The 16665-nt window shown below is 39.5% G+C and overlaps 1 protein-coding gene across 1 annotated transcript; it reads left to right on the top strand.

The window, feature by feature from the left end:
• The first annotated feature begins 6465 nt into the window (after positions 1 to 6465).
• On the top strand, positions 6466 to 15604 carry anxa13l (annexin A13, like). Its single transcript, XM_088608016.1, has 11 exons — positions 6466 to 6622; positions 9612 to 9687; positions 10014 to 10108; positions 10223 to 10393; positions 11157 to 11190; positions 11838 to 11917; positions 12314 to 12382; positions 12633 to 12734; positions 12985 to 13060; positions 13772 to 13884; positions 14369 to 15604. Exons 1-11 carry the CDS (start codon positions 6608 to 6610, stop codon positions 14486 to 14488), a joined length of 951 nt encoding a protein of 316 aa, XP_088464142.1. The 5' UTR covers positions 6466 to 6607; the 3' UTR covers positions 14489 to 15604.
• Positions 15605 to 16665: the final 1061 nt, after the last annotated feature.

Raw genomic sequence — 16665 nt, 5'->3', positions numbered from 1 at the left:
CTTGGGACATTTGTTGGGTAACTGGGGTCCAATGGGGTGCATGTAGCCAGCCTAGATTGTGTGCCTTTTGGATTTGCATTGTAGAAAATGTGCCCTGGTTGTTGGGTAGACAGTATTAACTAATGGATTTCTAAAAAAAATTTAAAAAGGCATTTTCACTATACTGTTGTCTGTTGCTTTTCTGTAGCACTAGCAGCACTAGTGATTCTGGGAGATGATTAGGACCTGAAAAATGGAAGTAAGGGTCCTAACACTAGATGGTATAGAAATTATTTTAATTATACTTGCTAGATGGTATAGATGTGATGAAACTAGAATAATTCTTGTTTGAGGACTCCCTCTATCCATGACACATGGTTTAAATGTTGAATTCAAATTCAAACAGCTTTATTGGTATGACTGATGAATTACAGTGTTGCCAAAGCATATAAGATAAGATAAAAATGTATTGTCCCCTGAGGGAATTTTTTATGGAAACCTAATACTCCTGTATATTTAAATAGAATGTAAACAAAAGAAAAACATTGCACATTATTCTATATGCAATGAAAACAATATCTACAGAAATATTGTATACAATCTAAACACTTAATGGGACACTTACATACAACATATAACACATTATTGAGAGACAGGCTCAGTGTCTGTTCCTCAGTCTGGGACAGGAGATCACACATTGGGCTACAGCTCTATTAAGTTCCCTGTTCCATGTAGGATTGGGAGCTCATCTGGGTCTGGCAGATTTAGATTTGTTATTTTAAGAAAGAATGTAGAATAAATATTTGCTTAAGATTAAGCAGTAGCCACAGGAAGAGTTCAGAAGCACATACCAAGACCTGTTCCTGGGATAGGGGACATGAGTTCCAGAGAAACACACCTGAACCCCTTTAGCACTGAACACAAACAACTTGAGAGACATTCTCCTGGGGTCTTTGTAGTCCTCTAGAGAGCCCAGTTACTTTTTCAAATAACAGAGATTATAGCCTTTACAATTATCTTTATGCAGACTTAAAACAACAAAAAATGGTGTTGATACTTTTCAAGACTAAGAGCTATGTGCATTGCTGCACTGGGCTCTCACAGTGTATTTCTGGTATGCTTAGATTGAGGGATTACTATTTATCAGTTAGGTAATAACTATCCCATCCTTTATATACTTTCACGGTTTCTTGCTGTAATTAAATTGGACCATTGTGTGCTCTCCATTAAAAAAATACAATTTAAGCATTCTCCCTAGTACACTACAACAGTACACTTGAAACTTTTGGTACTTGAAAAAAGGTGCTAAGGAACGAACCAATTATATATCAAAGAAATGTAGAGAAGAAAGGGTATAAACTATGAGGACTGATAGAGCCTTAGCTAAAAATGTAACTTTTTACCTTCAAAGTAGTAGTGCTGTTATACTAGCGGGAGAGGTGAAAAGGATGAAGTAGGAATGTAAAATAAAACTCCAAGGGATTGTACACAGAAGTTCACTGAACACTGCCAATAATACGAATATTTATAGTACATCAACAATGATCCTAGTGATACAGAATGAGTTTATACAATAAACTGCTCCATAACCATTTCAAGAATAAAGTGAAAAAGATATTAGGAGATAAGTTCTCAATACTGCTTTGACATATCATTATCTTGGAAATCTGTACACAAAATCTTCGATTCCTATCCTTTGGGTGGGCATGGATTACAATGTCTTAACAGACTAAAGTAACACAAGCAAATCATTGTTTTCTACTTTAAAACAAAGCTCCGTTTGAGTCTGATGTTCTACCACACTTCAGCCTACATGCAATGTTTAAATATTTATGGAGGTAAACAGACTTATTTTGTGCTGTGTAACATACTTCCTCTTGCATCTGAATAGAGCAGAGTGTACAAATATACAGCATGAAATATAGATCCTGCATGGTTGACTGTGAGTTCACATACAGTACATATCTGGCAAGCTGCACTGAGACAGTCTTCCACCTAAGTTAGGTAGCTCAAGGAGTTTGAGCACATTAAAACCTCACAACAACTCAGGAAGAGCCACAATAGACTCTCAACAACCATAGTCTCCATCAGCATCAACTCAACAAATGGTTATGGTGTCTTTTAAAAGCAAGTACTGTAGCTGATATGAATAGTGTGATTGCAAATATTAGTTATCTCCATTTCACAGTGCTAGAAGAAAACCATCTATACATAATCTCTGTTTTTGCTTCAGATAAATAAAGATAGCTGATACACACCTTTATAAAGGTTACTGGCCTTATTTAATAGCAGCTGTTAACTTTTACAACAAACTTTAATCTTTCAAGATGTTCCCTTATACACATGTATTAGATACACATGTAAACTAATTTCACTACTTGAAGTTAATTACCGTATATCATGCTGATTCATAAGTGCTATCCGTGGAGCCAACTTTGACTATGTATTTATACAGTATACACAGTATACAAATACTTAAATCACAGCATCAACAACTGTGCTGATCTTAATAAAATTATTATTCGCATTCCAGCAGTCCTGGAAACAGCTTCTAATTGCTGAAAAAAACAAACATCCTGTTCCCATCACTCCGACCCACTTTCGATGGCGTCTCCACGGCGAGAGGCAGTAATACACACCCCCACCCGGGCTCTGAAGGGAGGGGCTGCAGTGAGCAACACGCAGAGACACTGTTGCCATGGGAACTCCAGCTGTTATGAGCTACTGTAGGAAAGAGTCCTGTTCAAAACAGTTGGGAAATATTTAGACAAGGCAGGTGTTTTGTCATTTACTAAACAGTTTCATTAACTACAATGTGTTTAGGGTAAAGGTTCAGAAGAGTAAAGTTATGTGATTATTACACCAGACCGTGTAAAACTAAAATCTAAATGTCTTCATGCTTCATTTGTCTTTTTTATAAACAACCTTTTATCCACCTTTATGTCACCCTTTAATCCCAATTATTTGTTTAATTTCTGTTTCTATGTGTTCCAAATAGCAAGGCCTGTAGAGTCCGGCACTATTGTCCTACCCTTCTCAGATGAGAAAACTTCATCACAGTGCAGGAAAGGCAATACCTTCTAGGAACACATGAGTCCTTTCAGCGCACAGCAATTTATCATCATAGTGCTCCTGTCTGGAAAGGGGAGCTGCTTTGCAGTAAAGATTTATTCTTGGTTGGGAGACTCTATAATAAATCACCACATTGATTCTCCTTGAATTACTAGATCAAACTTATTAAAGAGAGCAGCCTGCGATGAAGCTTCTCTGTGACCAATGCCATAAAACTGACCTGATATAATTACAGCAAAAGAAGACATTTGCTCTGTAGAGCTATATTTACTGTCTACTATTTAATTCTTTTATACAGATGCCTGTTATCTTAATGAAACACTCCAGACTAAAATAGAATGGACAGGTTTTTCTAAAGCAACATTGTGAATTTTCTATATATCTTCATCTTCCATAATTTTATTTTTTGACACTTTGTATGAGTTGTATGAGTTCCAAAGCTCACTGATAAGACTGATGGTTTACACAAAAAATAACTTGTCTAGTTTACTATTACACCAGAATCTAGATCATTGATATAAAGGTATATACAGTATATATAAGGACAATCAGTGGTCCTGTGTTCCAAGAATGACTGTTAACAAACTGTAATAAGAGGGGTAAATTTAAACAAATACTGGAATTTTGAGCTCCCCTTTCACATGAAAGATGAACTGTTCATATCTGCCACAAATCTACTTGTTTTCCATACCTAAACTGCTAATTATTTAAATTACAAATTATAACTCTGATGTGTGCAACTATTTCCATAACAGCTTTAACTAATGCTGCACTAAATACCTAAGGTAGTCATGCCACATGGCAAACTGTAAATATACCAGGGGCCTGTGGCCTGTCCATATATTTTTATTTATGTTTGGTGCGTGTTAGTCTCAACAATTTTGAATGACAGATATTAGATCCATAAAAAGAAGAGGTCATTCATCCCATATCTAGTTTTGGTTCAGTTTTAGATAGTTCCCTTTTTTTTGTTGGGCACTACATTAGCAGTACTCCAGTCCCTGGTTTTTAGAGTCTGTAGGATATTATAGTAGCTTTAGAGTTTTGATAATGGCTCACAGGTAATAAATCTTGTTTCCTGAAGTACAGTTAGTAGAATACCATCAGACCCAGGATTTGTTTATCTTAGTGCTTCTAGTCCTTGTAACACTTTCCATCTTCTGTGGTAAGTCTGTTAAATATAGACGTCTGTCTTTCCTCAGCCTGAGGTAGATAGTGGATTTCTATCTTAGTGAACACCTAAATGAAAAATCCATTTAGCTTTTGAAATACTAAGAAAAACATATTTGTTTTACGCTTCACTACACACTTATTTTTTATTTATTTTTTTCTTACATTTGCAATCATTATGTTACTTTTACATGGTTTCTGGTATTTTTTGATCATTTTGTAAAGTAGTTTTCTTCTCCTTATACTGATTTATAAAACCACTTGAGCCACTGTTTTCTAGCCTTTGATTGACTTACTCCTATGGATCTGTATATCTGTTCTTTGCTAAAAATAAAATATCTTTTAAGTGTTGCCATCCAATCTCTAGTGCTGAGTACATGTCTAACTTATCCCTTTATACCTCTTGTAAGCTCTGGTTTGAGGACAGTCCTTCTTGATATGATAAAAGTTAAACATCTCTCACAAAAACCGTTTTGGCTTCTACAGTACATCCCTACATGATTCTAATTTCATTATATAATGTTAATTTACAACTAATATCTAAATTTGGAGGTATGTACTATACTTCTAAGTGTTTGAATAGTAATTAATAATAAACTTTATTTTATATGGTGCCTTAAAGATGTGCTGAATATAGAAGGACCAGAGGGGTAAGGAACAGAACCAGTTAAGTAAAGGCTCATCTAAAGAAGAAGGTTGCTCTTTATAGTGACTCTGCCCTTTTATAATTATAATTAATTATTAATAATAATAAATACTTATATAGCGCTTTTCTGGACACTCCACTAAAAGCACTTTACAGGTAATGGGGACTCCCCTCCAACTACCACCAATGTGTAGAATCCACCTTTTATGCGCTATAAAACACATAATTCTTACCCAGGGTTTCTAAACCTGGACCTGGGACGGTCACACCTGCTTGGTTTTGCTCTATCTGAGCCCTTACTTAAATAATTGAACCCTAATAGCACTAATAACCTTTTAACAGGTTTAATTTGACCTGGTTGCTATTTTAGTTCCTTAACATGTAGGAGATTGCCTTTTAACTATTGTGTATTTTAAGGTATATACAGTTCTTAAGGAGAAACAATCTAGTACTTTGAAAAGGAAAAAAAAACTTGCAAAGGTTCTAACCAAACAAAATATTGATTCAATTAAGGATTTATTTAAGCTCTGTTGCATTGATAACCAGCGGGTATGTGTGTCCCCAGGATCAAACCTTGTAGATTCTGAGATGCTTGAATGAACTTGGTTAATTTAATGTGCTTGAAGTTTCTTTTTGGTATATAGTGCTTTCCCCCTCTTACTATGTATCTATTCGATTTGTATTCGTTACTATCACAATTCTTCAGCCACGTTTCTATTATACCAGTCACATCGTAATTGCCAGGTGATGTAGCAGATTCTATCTCATACAGTTTGTCTCTAAGCTCATTTGCTGAGCGGAGGTAGGGTCTGTGTCGAGGTGAAAGTCTGGAGACTGCACTCTGGAAGGCAGGAGAGTGGGGGTGTCCTGTGGCGAGAGACACTGGTGGGAGTACATTGTCTCAGTTTGTGGAGACGAATCAAACCCAGGCTGGCCCGTCGGGTCAGGGTTCAGGAGTCGGAGTCAGGGGTCAGGGGGAGTCTCTTCCACGGTGAAGCTGTTGTGAAAGCAGGGAAGGACCTGCTCAGCTCTACAGGGGTTAATTAATCCGCCGTTCGGGGTGTTCAGGTAGTCTTATTTCAAGATGCACTTTGAAATGAGTTTCACCATTTTCCTTTTGAATGTCTTTTTGACATCAGAGTGCACCAGCTGTCTATCGGCTGCTGTATGAGCTTATCCACTGAAAATAGATTAATCCCCTTGTGTCCATGATCAATAGGCTTGCCTGGAGAGTGACTCACTGCCCTTTTCTGACACTTCCCTTATAATATTTTAAGGGCAAAGAAAAAAAACACGTCTGGGGAGGAGATTCGCTACCGAATAGAAACTAATGGCTCCTTGCTGTGCACTTTGGAGTAAGAATGAATGGTGTAGCCTGTGTTTATTGCCAAATATAATAATAAATAATTGAAATAAAAGACATTTGAAATCGACAGATAACTTTTCTGTAAAAAGAGACAGCGTCAGTGGTGAATCAACGTAACAAATCAAATTCCATCTGGAGAGTGAATCCCTTGGATTTTTTTAAAAGAACGATTTAATTTCTTCGTGCTGTGTGTCATTTGTTCGTGGTGCGGCCGCTGCAGTCAGTGTTGTTACCCTGTGAAGCTGCGCTCCAGTCCCACCCAGAGCACGTCATCTGCGCGCAGAGCTCTGGCCAGCGGAGGAGGAGACGGGCGCTCTGCAGTACTGACTGGCGGCCGGGCTGCAGCTTGTAGCGGAGGGACCAGCATCGCAAACATGGGCAACATCCAAGTGGGTATCATCACCTTTCTCTCCGCTCTCGTAAAGTGCTTCTGCACCGTCAGGGCAATGGTCCAAGAAAGGAGACAGGAGACAGCTCTGAAAAATTCATTCGAGAGCTGTTAACGTTTTTTAAAGTTTGTTTTCGGATATTTGGAACGCTTACATGTTACGAATCCTAGAATAGTCATTGAAGTATGTTGTGGTTGTTTATTAATATATAGTTATAAAATAACGCTGGCCTTACATCTGCTGTGAAATACTTTCTCTTAACCTTGTGAACAAAGTGATTCGGTTTCAAATGTAGTTTTGATTTAGGTTTGGCTCTGGTACCAGTTTACAGGCAGACATTTTCTGTTAAAGTTGTGTATACAATACATGAGGAGGCAAAATGTCTTAATCCTGTTGGGAATTGTTTTTTTCCTCATGCGGTATAACTAACTAGCATGGATTGTTTTGCAGTACGCTTGTTGTGTACACTTGAACAACGGTATTCTAGTTTTCTGTAGGCGAGGGAACGCACCAGTGAGGCAGTACACTGGCTGGGGGTCAGCAGCCCCTCGCTGGAATTCGGCTCAGTCCTGCTAGGGGCCCTGGGTAGACAAGGCGTGTTTGAGAGCTGTGGCAGAGAAGTGCGGACGGGAAGGAAACTGCAGTTCCTGTGATGAGGCTGAGCAGAGCCGGCCCTTCCTTTCTGGAAGCTATTCTGAGGGCGGGCGGAGGGGAGTTCTGCAGACACCCTGTCTGGCTCTCCAGGCTGATTAACAATGACCGTTGTCTGAAAATAAGCGACGTCTCTTTGCTAGTGCTGTTACAGCTTCTGGTGAAACAAAACCATCAGAACAATATGGGGCACCTGTTGCAGAGACTGTGGAGAATATGTGCTTCCAACCTTTTTTAAAATAAGCTTTTTTTATCACTTCAAAATTTAAGACATAAGATGTTTTATAAATCGATATTGAAAACATATTTTAAGTGCTGACTTTCTGCAACTTTAACATAGTTTGGAGCAGAAGAGAAGCCTGGTGTCCTCTTAAGAGTTCTGCCCTGCTTCCTGAGTTACAATAAGTATTTTTTGCCCTTAAAGTGTGTTCTTTACACACAGTGACACCGAAATACAGATTAAAATAACCCTGTCTCAGCTAAGACTGGCATACTCAATACAATAACACACATAGAAAATGTGAATAAAAGTACAAGTAACAATCATGCAAGTACAATAGAGTAAAGCTTTATAATAACAGCATCTCCTGTTGAAACTGGAAGGGCAATGCAGGTGCCATGCAGAGAAAATTAAACATTAAGAACTAAGTGTACAGACAGTGTGGATACATATATGCAATGCCAACACACTGTAGTTGTGTATACATTGATTATATTGTATTGAGTAAACGTAATTAACAACAAATATTACCAATCTGAGAATGAAAACTATTAGTGAGATACAGCATGAATGTTACTGAAGGATGTTGCTGAGCTCAGCGATCAACTGTGCTGTCTGAACATGTAAGTCTTGAGTAGCACTGACAGGTGGTCATGCACTGAGCACTGAGTCATCCCTTCATTGAGAGTAGAGTAGATAATGAGCTTATTGTGGTAGTGGGAGTACAGAGCTGGGGTAGTGTACAGAAGATCTTGTATAACAATAAGAAGTTAGTGTTCTAAATATTAAAAATGTTTTTGCTAATTGTTATTGTTTTGGCAATGCTGTAATTCATGCCACAAATCTGAATATGATATGCCCTTGAGTTTGAATGTGATAAGAGGCTGAAGACAGGCAAGAGCAGAGTGGCTGAGACAACAGGAGCTGAGAAATGTAGTTTTGAGAAAGAGGTGTGTAGCTACAGAGAGACGAAAGTAATGGGGAGCATGAGAGAAAAGACGAGGTGTGTTAAGAACTTCGGTCACTTGGAATGGGCAGCTTGCAGGGCAGCCCATGAAGAAAATCGGGGTCTGGACTAGGAGTTGTATAGACCAGGATTCTGTGAATGAAGTGGCAGGGATGTGCCAGAAATGTGTTGGCACTGAGAGGAGGAGCGGGTGTTGATGGATTCAAGAAGAAAACCAAAGAAGAGGAAGAGGTATGGAGAAAAGGAGGTCTTGCTTTGAGAAGCTGAGTTCAGGGTGATGGGAGAGCATCCAAAAGGAGAGAGCTGTGAGCCTCGCAGGTATACAGTAGGAATATCAGTGGGAAGCGATGAGAGGACTTGGGGAGCAGGAGGAAAGATGGGACAGCAGCTGACTCAGAACAAGACCTCAGGAATGGACAGGAGAGCAGTTTCTGTGCAGCAGGCCAGTGGAAAGCCAGGCTATGGAGTGTCAAGCACTGAGTGCTGCAAGAACAGAGAGAAAAGAAAGAGAAAGGGAAGACAGGGACTAGACATAACTGAAGGTATGAGGTGTAAAGGAAAAATACAGATATATTTTGTACCAGAATGTGTTATTTCTATACTCTATATTCTATATTTCTACACGGGACATAAATTCTATTTGTAAGGCGGGTAGATGAATGGGATAGGCTTGCATACAAACCTGAGTGAGAGCCAGCAGTGTATCTAACCGACCAGAGCTATATAACTGAAAGAGCTGGAGTTGTTCTGCTGGGCCTCAGCAATGCTCAGCAGAGACTGGGGAAGCCCACTTCTTCACACTGACCCTTTCTTACACACAGGAATGGGAGCAGAACAGAGGGAAAGTCTGACATTCACACTGCAGTTATACTATGATGTCTTAGTTGAAAAAGGCAGCTTTGACACTCAGGCATGTTGCTAATACACAGTGACTTTACCATCTCTTGTGCTATTTTGCAAACAGTGTTTCCAGTTCTGTGACTATTGTGCCTTCTATATTCTTGTAGGAGAGCTTAGAATAAGTAGCTGGACAACATGAGAGAGGTTATAGGGGGCTTTTCTAAACAGATTAGTGATCCTGGGTCCTTGTGGTAAAAAACTCCCTTAAAATTAGAACCAAATCTGGAATTTTGTCTGTTCTTTTTTCCCAGCCTACCATTGTGGACTATCCTGACTTTGAGGTAGTGGCTGACATTAAAGCAATTCGCAAAGCCTGCAAAGGACTAGGTAAGAACCTGCTATGCTTCTTCTAATCAAGTACCACAGCATAGATTCTCAGTTTCGCTGTCCGACTCACCCCACCACTGTCGAGATAATTCAAAACACAGGTTAGCAGACAGAAAAAGAATGGTGGCCAGATAAAAATCCCATGGTGTTGATTTACAGGGTAAAATGTGAAGTGACTCTATGAGGAAGCTTTTTATGTGCTGTGGTGGGGAATGGTGTGGCTGGTGTTTGTAAATCCAATTGCTTTATCTGTGTGCTTTGAGGGAAATTGTTTGACAAATATGCTCTTAATTTCTCTTCTCATTTGAATATTTGTTTTTCTTCAGGGACTGATGAGGAAGCGATTATTTACATTTTAGCCAACCGATCCAGTGCTCAGCGGCTGGAAATTAAGCAGGCATATTACGAGAAGTACGATGATGTGAGGAAATTTCTGGATTATCTTTACTCAGGATGAACAAACACATTAAATGCAATTGTAGTGGCGAAGCACTGAAAATAATTCTTTGCATAACTGAAAGAGCTGTATTTCCAGGAACTCGTGGAGGTCCTGAAGAAGGAGCTGTCAGGCAGCTTTGAAAAGGGGATCATCGCAATGCTCGACTCGCCCACTGTACTGGCTGCAAAACAGCTGCGGGCGGCGATGAAGGGCCCAGGAACTGACGAGGACGTTCTGGTTGAAATTCTGTGCACCAGAACCAATGAGGTTTGTCAAAGGGGCAGAGCAGAGCTGTACAGGAATGCACACATGTCTTTCACAATGTGTTACATCTCGTAGTACCACAAAGTTTGCAGAAAAAGCCAGTAAAAAATACAAGGTCTGAAGTCACTGTCCTGTATCTACTCTGTCTACTATATTTGGCTGTGTGGAGTCACCATGTAAAGACAAATGGGTTTAGCCTTTGGAATCAGCTAATATTTTCCTATTTCATCATGTTTCTGTCTGGCTCTTTTTCCTGTACTTTGACAGAAATTAATATAAGGGATTATAATATATCATTTATATACAAGATAAATATTTACTGTTCCATGTGACTGAGTTGAGAATTCAGAGAAGACAGGGCTGTTCTAGTGACTTTCTCCCCGCTGTTCAGATGTTTCTGTAGTGCAGATGAATGCTACAGGTAATATTTTTACCAGATTTCAAATTAGTTCACATTAACATCTCTTTTTATCCATTAGGTCTTCCTGGAATTAATTTACAGAAACAAATACAAAGTAAAAACAGAAATACAAATACAAGTTTTCAGATATATTCTTAAAATAAGTACCGCAAACTGCAGAGAAGGTACAAATAAAAAACAATAACAGAAATGACCACTACAGCAGGCAGATGTGGTATGGAGTCCTGGGCTGAAATGTGCCTGAAACAGTTTGATATCGAGATTGTTGTCCTCATCAAGTCAAATGTCTTTGAAGGTGTTCTGCTCACCAATAAACAAAAAAATATTTCCTATTGTTTCCAACAGGAGGTCAAAGCTGTAAACAATGCCTACAATGAATGTAAGTATTTTGTCAGTAGAAGTCTTGTCTGAAACTAGCATGCTGTCCTTAGTAAATCAATCCAGACTTGTCTGGTTCTCAGTTTTCTCACTGTGTTCCCAGCATAAACAGTTGAAAAAGAACTAGTTAAGAAACAAATCACATTATTGAAAGCATGTCTAAGGAGGTACAATTTAGATTGACCAAATATTCTGTTTCGGAGTTAGTACTAGAAACCCTTAATGACAAAAGGCAACTCTTTATTCACAGCAGCATTAACAATGGCAAAAGGACTAAAGGTGCCTGTTAGGATGTTTTCAAGTGGTTAATTAGCCTTTTTGGACAGGTAATGATTTAATATCCAGATGGGTAGAGAGCTGTCAGGGAGATTTGTTCTTTTTTTTCTCCAAAGGAACTGAGCTGAGCCAAGTTAAAGTCTCTGTTTAATCCCTGTGGTGCACATATAAGCTGTTCAGATCCAGTTGAGCCTCATCTCTAGTGTCTGCTAAGAAACAACCATGAGAATGGTGCTGTTATATCTCCTGACTGTATTCTGTTCTTTCCAGGCAAACAATGAAGAACAGCCCGCTCAGTGCAGCTCTTGTTGACATTTGCACACAGTTCAGCAGTGTTGCTGAGTGATTCTGTGATCTCTGTTGCTGTTGCAGTGTTTGAGAGGGACCTGCAGGAGGACATAGAGGGAGACACCAGTGGGGATGTGAGAAACTTGCTGTTGACTTTACTAGAGGTGAGTACACAGGGAGCCTGAGCAGATATTTTTCGATTGCAGGATCAGTATTAACTCATGTATGTTCTCATGAGGATGGGGTGCTTGACGGGTATTTGGGTGGAGCAGTAGCTCTGTGGCCAATGATCTGCGCCTGTGGCTGGAAGATTGCAAGTTCAAATCCCGCAGCCGGCAGAGAAGTCCTACTCCTTTGGGCCCCTGAGCAAGGCCCTTAACCCCAACTGCTCCAGGGGCGCTGTACAATGGCAGACCCTGTGCTCTGACCCCAGGCTTCTCTCCCTGTCTGTGTGTCTGTGTCTCATGGAGAGCAAGCTGGGGTATGTGAAAAGATGAAGTCCTAATGCAAGAAATTGTACAGGGCTAATAAAGTGATGTTATGTTATTTCTCACTGTTAGGCCGACAGGGATGAAGGCTTCGAGGTGGATGAGGCACTGGCTGAAGCAGATGCCACTCAACTTTTTGAGGTATGATTACTTGCCACTGCATTTATTTAAAGAATCAGAACAGATGTTCACACTCTGTAATCAGAGCTCTTGTGAACAAATATAGGCTCGGTAACATCCACTATTTAGCTCCAGTCCGTAAATATATAATCAATCTAAATGAAATTTCTTGCTGCACAAATTCTGTGTTGTGTAGATATGCATATTCATGCTGTGCCAGTTTCATGTGGCACCCTTATGCTTTTGAGTTTTTTCTTTTGATTTCTCTTAGGCTGGAGAGGGAAGGTTTGGGACAGATGAGTCAACCTTTACCAACATCCTGGCCAAGAGGAACTACCTGCAGCTGCAGGCCACCTTCAAAGTGTATGAGTCGGTATGTCCTGTTAGACTGCAGTGCATGCTGGTTTACTCTTCTATTTGATACATTTATTCTGCTCACTGATTTTTGCAAAAATGGTCTTTACAATTTTTGCAAGTTTTGTATAGAAAAATAAAGTCCTTTAATAATTCAAATCCATTACAGTTTTAAGATAAAAACAAGTGTTATTGAACAGTTGGAAATCTGACATCTGACCCTCATTGTTACTGTGCACAGTTCAAACAAACCTGACCTCTCTTTCTAGCTTTCAGGGAACGACATTAAGGATGCCATCAAGAGTGAAGCTTCAGGAACTTTGAAGGACTGTTACATCACTTTGGGTAAATATTCAGAGCCATATTTGTGTCTTGCCTTCCCACAAAATGCAATTAATTGTGCCCATCAGCTGGTGTAGGATGATTTTACTTTTTCCACTGTATATGCACCTCCAGATTACAAGTCAATTAAAAGAATCCTGTATTTTTAATACTACACACTATACTACTGCACGCGGAACTGTGACATTGTGCATGACTGTGTTTGTCCACTAGATGTCAGTGCAGCCTTGCAGACATAAAGGTGGGGTGTGGAATGATGTTTTTCAGGCGAAGTGAACAACATGTTTTATTCATGTTTAATTTACAGAAGGGTAGGTTTGGCTGGCAATGAAAATACAAAGGGTTAGGAGTGACACATGCTCCTAACACAAAGACAAACGAGGAGTTGCAATGAAGATGAACAACATATACAATGATTGATTCCGTAAACCTAATCTGTGACAATTTGTAATGCACAATAAACCAATTGACTGCGAATCACCTGTATGAAATACTGTTTATTTTATTTATTGGTTAACATGTTATTGAAATAAATTTCAATTTGGAAACAAATGAATGTTTAGACATGTTTTCATCAGTTCATGGTGTTAGTTTGCTTTTAATTATAGTTGATTTCAGAGAACATTCCTTACCCAAGTAGTTGACTCTTTGGCTGCAGAAATGTAGTGTTGGAATGGAAAGCAAAGAGCCTGACAGCAGCTGTTTTTGGTTCAGTCAGGTGTGCGAAAAATCTGCAGCTGTACTTTGCCCGGCGTCTACACCACGCCATGAACGGAGTGGGAACTGATGAGGACACACTCATCCGCATCATCGTGGGCCGTTCAGAGGTACTGCCAGTGTCCCCACTCTCTCTCCTATACTGCTACATCACTGCCCATGTCCCAGCTCTCTCTCTCCTACACTGCTACATCACTGCCAGCTCACTGTCCACGCCCCAGATCTCTCTCCTACACTGCCAGCTCACTGCCTGTGCCCCAGATCTCTCTCCTACACTGCTACATCACTGCCCACGCCCCAGATCTCTCTCCTACACTGCTACATCACGGCCCGCGCCCCAGATCTCTCTCTGACACTGCTACATCACTGCCTGTGCCCCAGATCTCTCTCCTACACTGCTACATCACTGCCCACGCCCCGGATCTCTCTCCTACACTGCTACATCACTGCCAGCTCACTTCCCCTGCCCCAGATCTCTCTCTTACACTTCCACAGCACTGTGGCCCGTAAATATGTTTCTTCTACTAACGTTTTAATAAAACATGATCTTTAAGTTGAGAAGGGTCTCAGAAAAATGAATTATGCCTGTTTCAGATCGATCTGGAGACAATAAAGGATATGTACTCTGAGAAGTATGACGTATCTCTGAAGGATGCCTTGTGCTCCGAGTGTGGGGGTGATTTTAAAAGGCTCCTTTTGAGAATCCTGCACTAAACGGCCAGGGGTTCTTGCACCTCCCAATGACCCACCTGCTGCCAAGTCTTCAAGGGATTTTAAGCGACAGCCAGTGACTGAAGTCCACTGTTAACTACTGTGCATACACCTTTTGTAAATTGTTTTTCTGTGCATGTCTCACATAACACATTCCTAATTTTAAATTAACAATTTAACAATTGCTGACAACTTGAAGTGATGTTAATGTGAACGCTTTTTATGAATGTCTGTCCTCTGCCCTATAAGGAACAGTTGCTAACTTTAACATGAATACTTAACAAATGAGGTTTTTTAGTAGAGTGTTGAATTCAAATAGATCATACTCTTTACAGCACCATCAGCTGGATAGTGGAATCAGTTATGACCAGGAAAGAGAGGACTTCTAAACTGAACTCCCACAGCTCGGAGCTAAATGCGACTCTCCTGTTGGTCCTTTCATTGGCTCTCTTCTGACTGACTGCTATGACAAATAATTGAATTCTACTCTACTCTGACCTGTTTTATGAGTAAAAATTAAAAAGTACTTAATTGCAAGACTGTAACATAAAATGAAGTACACAACAGATTTGTGAATAAACAAAAATGATCAGCTAGCTGTGCTTGACAGACCTGCAAGGTCTGTGAAGAATGACTCTGGGCAGTGCTGATGGTGTTGGGGTGTGGGAATCCCATCCTGTTTGTCAGATGTCAGTGAACCATGTGTACTGGATGTGCTGCTTTCCAGAACTGCACAAAGTCAGAATAATCATTAAAGTTATTTTTGCAGGAGTGGCAGCACAAGGAAAGTTTGTATTTATTGAAGTAAATTCACTGGTAGAAGAACTACTGGGGCTATATTAGTAGTCAGACTTCCATTTTCTGTTTCTCATCAAGTAAACATTTTTTAAAATAGCTCCTAGGTGTGTCCATTGTAATCTGTTGCACTGCTTTTGGAATAGGTGAAAACTATTAGAAGTAATCTTCTACTTTGCAGAAGTGTGGGTAACTACTGTAATGGCAGGAAGTTGGTCTACATTGTAAAGCACAGGCAGGGACCAAATACTAACCTCAGTCTCGCTACACATGAAACTTTCTACTTTCTGCTCTAAAGGCAGCATTAAACATTAGAACAAACAAGGTTTGTCTGTCTCTTTTATTAGTCTTTTTTGAAGCGAGTGCACAGTGGTCAGTGTCCAAGTTTGTCAGTGAACTGACATTTGTCAGTTAAGGAACAAGTAAAGTTTTATTCCATGCTGAAAAGGGAAGAAAATAAATTCAACATTTCAGCTGTAGACCCTTCTTCAGGTGGTAGAGTGGTGGAATAAACCTATATTTGTTCCTTTGCAGCCTTCCCATGCTGATGCAGCTACTTCCTTTAACTAGATTTGTCAGTTAAGCTGTCTTTAGCGCTCCTTTTTGGACAGTGGGTACACTCTTGTAACTTAAAAAAGCCATGTCAGGACAGTATTAAGAAAACATTGGCAAAGAGCTCTAAGACTATACATAATTATATTCAGTTTTCATATATTGAACGTTTATGTGTACTTTGCAAAGTGTACTTTGTGTACTTTGCAGCACTGATTTTGACACAGTGTTAAAAAGCTTTGTTTTCCCTTAAGGGCTCCAAATAATTTAGCAGTCTTCGGACAACCTGGTGGTTATATCAACACCAAATTGTTCTTTCTGTTTGACAGATACTGTACCATTTAATTCTGTCAATTGATTTAGATTGTACTATATAAAAGGAGTTTCATTCTGAGATACTGTTTGAACTTTTAAAAGAAAGATTTGAACTCCTCTACAGTTCAAGAATTTTAAACAGCTGAACAGTTTTTAAAAAGGCTGAGATTCTTCAAGAAATGAAACCTGTTTTCTCTCAGGGTTGGCTTGGTTTTTATTTGAAATATTGTAAAAAAGATGTATAAGTAAGCTTCATTCATCTGTAATGTGATGCAAAGATCCCTTAATGTCAGCTACAATTAATTCAGCTCTTTAGTTTTTTATAGAAACTGTTCGCCAATACTGAACTGGGTGTGTTTGGAATTTCTCCCCTTCTTTATGAAAAAGGGAACAGCATAGTTTTACTCAGAAAAACTGAAGTTAGTCTTTCCAAAATAAACTATTCAGTCAAGGCAAATGTGCTGTTTATGCCATTAGTATCATCCGGCTAAGATAAAAATACATTACAACCAGCACTC

Source organism: Lepisosteus platostomus, chromosome 15 (genome assembly GCF_059453375.1).
Source record: "Lepisosteus platostomus isolate fLepPlt1 chromosome 15, fLepPlt1.hap1, whole genome shotgun sequence".
Taxonomy (NCBI): domain Eukaryota; kingdom Metazoa; phylum Chordata; class Actinopteri; order Semionotiformes; family Lepisosteidae; genus Lepisosteus; species Lepisosteus platostomus.
Note: the sequence above shows the minus strand (reverse complement) of the source record. Positions and strands in the feature narration are given on the sequence as shown.